At 42.3% G+C, this 7981-nt stretch overlaps 1 protein-coding gene across 2 annotated transcripts in view; it reads left to right on the forward strand.

Moving 5' to 3' along the window:
• The window catches only part of TAFA1 (TAFA chemokine like family member 1), a 273884-nt gene extending 266212 nt beyond the window's left edge, over window positions 1-7672 (forward strand). For both annotated transcript variants that reach the window (XM_054178808.1, XM_054179470.1), the window contains exons 4-5: window positions 1064-1188; window positions 7205-7672. In XM_054178808.1, the coding sequence (XP_054034783.1) occupies window positions 1064-1188; window positions 7205-7222 (143 nt within the window). In that variant the 3' untranslated portion in view covers window positions 7223-7672. The remainder of the gene's footprint in view (window positions 1-1063; window positions 1189-7204) is intronic.
• Window positions 7673-7981: the final 309 nt, after the last annotated feature.

Genomic DNA, 7981 nt, shown 5'->3' on the forward strand with positions numbered 1-7981 from the left:
TCAATGCTTGCACAATGGGGCATCTTCCAGAGCTGAATGGCGTGATACAAAAGGTAGTCTGCTGCTTCAAAGGTATTTTGTAGGCTTGAAACAGCTGTGTAGGGTGACATGAATGGGTTAAGCACCTCTTTGCACTGCTTTGGCAGTCAGGCTTCATGAGTGTAACCATATTAATTCTTGCCAGGGAAAAGAAACCACAGGCAGAGTCACTCAAGCCCCAGCTAGTCACAGTTTGCAAGGTTAGCTAAAGTTTATCAAACTCCCCAGACAAAAAATGTCATTAAGATACAGTTAAGGTTATAGACAGATACCAATTCCCAGGCAAGAAACTTCATTAAGGTACAGTCAAGGTTGTAAACACACGTGCCAATTAAATTCAAACAACAAGATCCAGACACTGTCATTATTTACAACATTAAATATTTGGAAACTAAAATGTATTGCTAGAGATAATATGGTTTCCACAAAATTCATAATCATGTTTCAACAAACTGAACTGCTGCTGCTGTTCCCTATCACCTCACCTTCTATTTCTAGTTGTGATGATCCCTACCATGGGTACTGTGAAAGCTAAAAGTCTACATTAGCTTAAAATGTGGAAGAAAAACAAAACAACTGTAGGTACTGAAAGCAAAGAAGATGCTGCTAATCCTGAAGTCTAGAGCCTGAGCCACAAGCCCTGAAGACCTGGAGAATATTTTGAGGACAATTACTTGCCTTGTTCATATGTCAACAAAGATCAGACTGGCTCCTGAAGAGGGGCTGTTAGGGTGGACGGTCCTTTGGTCTGAAGCAGTTTTGCTGCCATCACAGCGTTCCCCACAGTCACAGCAGGATGGTAGGCTAGATCTTAGGTGCAAGGAAGTTCTGGCAAGCAGTACACTGTCTGAGAGAACACAGGATGCAAACCAAGTAATTAAATGGGAAATCTTTGCAACTGAATTTCAAGTGAAGCGTTTAGAAGGGACACTCTGCCTCTTAAATGCAGTGTTAGAGCTTGTGATATTATCCCATTAGATTCTTCATTGTAACACAGTTGTGAACATTGTCTTTTCTCTTTTAGCTTCAATAGTGATTGGGAAATGGTGGTGTGAGATGGAGCCCTGCCTAGAAGGAGAGGAGTGTAAGACGTTGCCTGATAATTCTGGATGGATGTGTGCGACCGGCAATAAAATCAAGACCACCAGAGTAAGCCATCTTTCTGTCTATACCCAGGAGGTCTTAGTAGGAGAATGAGTCACTAATGATTGCTCTCCCATATCTCTTCCATTGTCATGCCTGATGTGAAAGTTGTCAAGATCACTGCATAACTCCCCAGCCACCCAACACTGCTGGCCATAATGTAGTGAAAATTTCGATGGACTCAGGCAGGTCAGCTGGGTCCAGGTTTCGTAACCAGCAGGCTAGGACTGCTGAATCACCAGGTCACTTTCTCACAGTCATCATTACCTCATAAAAAAATTCCACTACCCATCAGTGAGTCCCATTCTTGTGGCTAAAAGGAAGGATATTAAATCAAAGGGATTTTCTGGATCTATCCATTCAGTGGCCATTCCAGGCTAGACCTGTGTTAACAGCTGTACATATGCTTTGCAGCATGAAACAGTGCTAAGGACTCAACTCACTACCTGCATTTCAAGTCTTCACAGCAGCTTTAGCCCGATGCTCCCATTAGTGATATACTCTTGAGATGCTGAAGATTCAGGTAACACAGGCCAAGAGGTCATGACACCATTCACAATGCCTTGCTAAGGAAATCATAGAATCAAGCAAGTTGGAAAAGACCTCAGAGATCATCAAGTCCAACCTAATACCTAACACCTCCTGACAACTAAACCATGGCTTCAAGTGCCATGTCCGATCCTTTTCTGAACACCCCCAGGGATGGTGACTCCACCACCTCCCTGGGCAGCACATTCCAGTGCCAAACAACTCTTTCTATGACGAACTTTCTCCTCACCTCCAGCCTAAACTTCCCCTGGCACAGCTTGAGACTGTGACTTCTTGTTCTAGTGCTGGTTGCCTGGGAGAAGAGACCAACCCTCTCCTGGCTACAACCTCCCTTCAGGTAGTTGTAGACAGCAATAAGGTCTCCCCTGAGCCTCTTCTCCAGGCTAAACAGTCCCAGTTCCCTCAGCCCCTCCTCATAGTGCTTGTGCTCAAGGCCTCTCCCCAGCCTCATTGCCCTTCTCTGGACACGTTCAAGTATCTCAATGTCCTTCTTAAACTACAGAGATATGACTCCAACGAGAGAGAGTGAGAATGAGCTGGGTAATCTCCTCCTGCTATGAGGTTACCTATGGAACAAAAAAAAGAGGGAGGCAAAAAAAAGTGGTTTTCAAAAATAGATTCTGGCTTTTCTTTTGTATTGTGCAAAGGTTGTTTCACAACCTTTCACTTAAAACTGCCCCCTATGCCTGTATTCAACAATTCTAATGAAATTATTCTCATGCCACAATTGATTTTTTTTCCCCAAGAAAATCACATCTTTTTATAAATGAATAAATTCTGTCTTTTGTTGGGTTTTGGTGTGGTTTTTTTTTCAGTGAAGTGGAAAATAACTTTTGAAACCTGCTAAATGCAAAAAGAAATATAAAATAAATCAATGTTGTTTTTTTTTCTCCTTGTTTATTAAGTTTTCTACATCCTCATACCCACCTATGAAATCACAGGACTGTGAAATTTAGTGTTATGATTTCCTGACTTCATTTTTACCCCTACTACCCTAACTCCAGTAATTTGTCATGTCTTCTAGGCCTTTTGTTGAAGGAGGATGTTTCACCCCAACTGAATCCCATGCCATCTGATTTTGGTTGATTTTTTTCCTTTCCCTCCATATAATATACCCCAGGGTGGATGATTTGTATTGCAACCTTAGTTTCTTGAACACTGCCTTCTGGCATGGCTAATCTCACCACCATAGTAAGTTGCTAGGGTACCTACTAATTTAAGAGGTTTTTCTTTGCAGAAGGCAGAAAATGACCCCTGAAAACAAGATGCCTATTATCTCTTTGTCATCTCCAAGAGCAAAGGAAAAAGTGTGGATGGAACAGTGTTCCTTGACTCAATTTCCTCCTGCAGTGCTGTTGTTGCAGCAAACCACTCTGTGTTCCCCACTGATCTCTCCACACTGAAACACCACTGGAAGATTGTGCCCTAATGCATGTGCCTTGCAGTACAACTAAAAGAATAACCTGGCATGTCCTTATCAGTGAGGCCACACTTTCCTCACTGAAATAGGGGATTTAAATGGAGGAAAAGGATATTAAAGAATTAATAAGCAATATAGAATAATAGAATCAATAAGGTTGAAAAAGACCTCAGAGATCGACAAGTCCAACCTGTCACCCAACACCTCCTGACAACTAAGCCATGGCTTCAAGTGCCACATCCAATCCCTTTTTGAACACCTCCAGGGATGGTGACTCCACCACCTCCCTGGGCAGCACATCCCAATGGCCAATTACTCTTTCAGTGAAGAACTTTCTCCTCACCTCAAGCCTAAACTTCCCCTGGTGCAGCTTGAGACTGTGTCCTCTTGTTCTAGCGCTGGTCGCCTCCTGGCCATAACCTCCTTTCAGGTAGTTGTAGAGAGCAATAAGGTCTCCCCTAAGCCTCCTCTTCTCCAGGCTAAACAATCCCAGCTCCCTCAGCCTCTCCTCATAGAGCTTGTGCTCAAGACCTCTCCCCAGCCTCATTGCCCTTCTCTGGACACATTCAAGTGTCTCAATGTCCTTCTTAAACTGAGGGGCCCAGAACTGGACACAGTACTCAAGGTGTGGCCTAACCAGTGCTGAGTAGAGGGACACAATGACTTCCTTTCTCCTGCTGGCCACACTATTCCTGATGCAGACCAGGATGCCATTTGCCCTCTTGGCCGCCTGGGCACACTGCTGGCTCATGTTCAGCTGCTGTCCACCATGTCATATTTTTGTTACATTGCAACAGTTCAGTACATCTGCAGTCTGTCTGCAAATTATATCATTTAGGAATAGCTTTTTCTTTTTCTTTTCACCCTGTGAAGTTGTCCTGCTCTTAACTCCCCCAACCCTCATCATATAAACTATCTTCAGGCGATAGCCTGAGTCTAGAAGTGATTGCTAGAAATTTAGCAGCTTCATTAATATGCAGATATATGGTTCAATCTATTCAGTATGCATTATTGTGTTTCATTTAAATTAAATACTTACAGAGTGAGTGCTCCTAACTGGAAAAAAAAAAATCCCACAAACATATTTCTTCATTTACCCACAGGAGTTATTTTAATTAGCTTGTGAGGGGAGTACCTTATGGTGCTGCTTCCAGTAGAATTTTGCTTTGTGGCTTTAAAATATCATTACAGAATCCAATTGAGAAAGGCAAGATGACATGATGTGCTTAACAACTGCCTCTTGCATTTTCCAAGCAGAAATTGTACTTCAGAATCCCTAAAACTTTGCTTGAATCCAGTGCTGCTGTGGCAAGCATAGCAACATAAATGTAAGGCAGTGGAAGCAATGAGGTCCTGAAACAGGCATTTTTCCCCCCCTTTGTTTTGTCATTTCAGATGGCATCAGAGAAAGAGATTACACTATAGTCTGTACTGACCCTGATCCAGGTTGCAAGACTGAGCCCTGTGAGTCTGATTTATGTAGTTAAGGAAGTTATGAAAGCAGAAGAAACAAGACAAACCAGTCAACATCTTAGATATATCTGTGGTGATTAGGCCAGAAGCCAAAGCCAAGTCACCATGGGTTGTAAGCTCTAAACTATTTTAATGAAGGCTTTTCCTTGCACTAAATAGATTTACATTAGGCAGCTGCTCTCCTGACAAGGAAAACATTCATGTTTATGATTTAAAGTACCTATTAGTACATTCTTCAAGACCCAGAGTAAATCACATATAAGCATGAGTGTCTATGCACATACCTCTATATGAATAAATATATATGCACATGTAAGCTTACAGGGTACTCTATTCATTCAAAGCTTGGTTCTCAGCTGTGCTGAATACTGATTACTGTTAGAAGAGCATGGACAACACTTCCAGAGAAGGCTTTTCCAGCTCATCCTCCACACCTTCCTTTTCACATATTTATGCCTGTGTTTAGTGGTTTAGCATAGCTCACTAATTAAGTTGTCAGAGCCAAAGATAGAAGGCTCACAGCCTCTGTAAATTGATTTGTTTTCTATTGATGGTCAGAGCAAGTGCCAAGCACTGGAAAGAAATAATTTTGTGATTTAATTTTTGGAGCAGTTTCAACACTTTGTTTTAACCCTTATTCATTCCATCTAAATTTATTTATTTATTTATTTATTTATTTTTAGAGGATAAGATTCAATGCTTCCCTTAAAAATGCAAGGCTCTCAGAGCTGTACTAGGAACTGGTTGGAGATCACCTCACTATATTTCAGCAAAGCAACCAGCACCAGGAGAAATGCAAGAGCAGGGGTCTCAGTCTGAATGCTGGGAGATGGTGCCCAAAGGCACAAAAATGCCTGTAAGAACTAGAGCTGCTGAAAACCAGGAAAAAGTGGTTCTTGGTGTATTGCATGTTTTGTTTTTCCCCATCTGATCAAGGGAGTCATTCACAAGCTCTTGACATTAAATTGATGTCTACACACAAATGACTGTGCACCACATGGCAGAAATCCTTGAGGAGCACAGTTCTTTTCTCCAGAGCTTTCTGCACAAGCACACAGGCAAACTGCACTTGAAAATGCCCTTTTTATGTAACCCACACCAATAACACCTTGCCTTCATGTACTAGCCCTCTAAATACAGTTTGGTTTTTGCTGGTACTCTGGAGGATGGAAACGAAAGCACTGAGCACTTGGGGACTGGCAGAGCAGCTCAACTCAGAGCCTCCCTTCAGCTTCACAGCCTGCACCCTCCGTTATAGCCTATGCACCCCTGAGCTTCCAGAGTAACTCTTTGTTTACCATACATTTGGCCATCAGAAAAATGCAGGCCATTTCGTAGTGCCCTAAAGGACCTGAGCATCACAGTTCTTAGCAGCCGTCTCTCCTTTCATGTGCTACACCAATAACACCCGAGATGTCCATGACCCTTTGGCACCGTGGTTCCCTGTCATTCCCTGCTCCAACACCAACCACACAAATTCTTGAGGCAGTGGTCAAAGGGATGTGCTCATCCCCATGAGTGAAAACCCAGCAAGAGAGCAGAAAAAGGCAACTGAGGGAAGGAAGCAAATAGTCAACACACCCAGAGTTCTGTTTTCTTTTTTCAAGCTGTCCAACTAGATTAATATGTCAGATGATTTCTAGATTAAGTTTTTCTTTAGAGCAGTGAAGAAACCTCTCTGTTGTTGTGATAACAGTCTCTGTAATTAAGAGTTCAGTTCAAAGCAGTAGAGCATAAGATAGTAAGGATCTCTGGCTACAAGACTTAGTGCTGCATTTCATTATATCACCTGGTGCTTAGCTAATAATTGTAGCCCTGATTTAATACCTGCATGTATTCAAGTCAATTTGTGTTTCATTGCTAACATAGTTATCTAGCAAAGGGCTGGACCACTTGTGTCTGTTGGTGTGTATCAGTAAAGGAAAGAAACAAAAAAAATCTCTCCCCAGGAGAGCTATTTCTGCTTCTGGTCAGTCATCCTTAAAAGACCTCTGGGTAGTATTGTTTCCTCTTCGAGCCATTAGTGTGCTCTCTCATATCAGTTGTGGTGTTGGTCATAAAAAGTTATGGTTTACAGTCTGTTGCAGGTTATGTTATCTCACCTCAGAGTAGATGAAGTCATTCAGACATTCCCATCTCTTCTATAGCTTGGTCACTCCTATCCTGCCCATACTTGGGCAAGTGGGTTGGTGGAGGTGCAAATGAACCTGAAAGATGGATCCTTCTGCGTGTTCTTGCTCAGCAGACGTTATTAGCATCACTCTGAGAAGACAAATATGGAAGGCTGGGGTTAACATGGAGCCATGACCAAAGCTGTCCTATCATCTCCTGTCCAGGGGATTGATGCACATCCAGGATCCCCCCCCAAGACAGGATCTCACTCCAGGCCTGCCTCTTGCCCATCCTAAAATCCCTACAGCCTCAAGAGGAAAGAGCCCTCTCAGAATATTGTCATTTAAGACCAGCTATTGTAATTTAAGCTCAGCTGTATCATGAGCAGGGCAAAGTGCCACGAAGCCTGTCTCTTTCTTTCCTCTTGCAACACATTTCCTGTAACTCTTTCCCGCTTTCTTCCTACAGATCCACCCGAGGACCTAACAGAGCAACGTCTGCATGGAGACAGTGAAAGCCCTGCTGATTGATGAGGACAACGTATTGGAAGTTTAAAACCATCTCAGCATTTACAAGCCAAATGGATTTTCTTACTTGCACTCTGACTGTTTACCAGATAACAACAGTGGCTTCACTGTGCGAACGAAAGCATTCGGTGGAAATAATGCCCCCTGCTTCTTTTTTTTGACAGCTGAGAACAAAAAGGAAGAAAATGGTTCCTTTGGTAAAGTTTCCAAGATTGAAAAGTACAAACAACAGTATAAGTTTGGATCTACAACTTACTTTATACCAGTTAAAGTATATATATATATATATAAATATATATATATTAAAATATGATATTTTGAAATAAAAGCCTCACTCTTCAAGAGATTAACTAGTACCACACTTTGCTGCAGCTGCTGTAAATTCTTCTTTCTTTCTTCTTTTTTTTTTTTTCTTTCTTTCTTTCTCTTTTTTTCTTTTGTAATGGTCTGGAAGATTCCCTCCCTGGTTCAGAGTGAACACACGACAGTGAAGAGGCAAAGCAAACCTGCTGCAGTACAAGGACGCCCTAAGAGCTCCACGAATCCTACCGATGTGGCACCTGGAGCCTCCTGCTCCCTTCGGCAGAATTTTGAGGGCATTTCGTTGTTCCACTTTGTGTTCTGGAGGCTTTTCCCCTTGTGCAATACTAGCATGCTGGCTTTGCTTCATTAACCATACTTGATTGATATATAACAATGATAATTCTGTCCTCTTCCA

Source organism: Dryobates pubescens, chromosome 1 (genome assembly GCF_014839835.1).
Source record: "Dryobates pubescens isolate bDryPub1 chromosome 1, bDryPub1.pri, whole genome shotgun sequence".
NCBI classification, from domain to species: Eukaryota; Metazoa; Chordata; class Aves; order Piciformes; family Picidae; genus Dryobates; species Dryobates pubescens.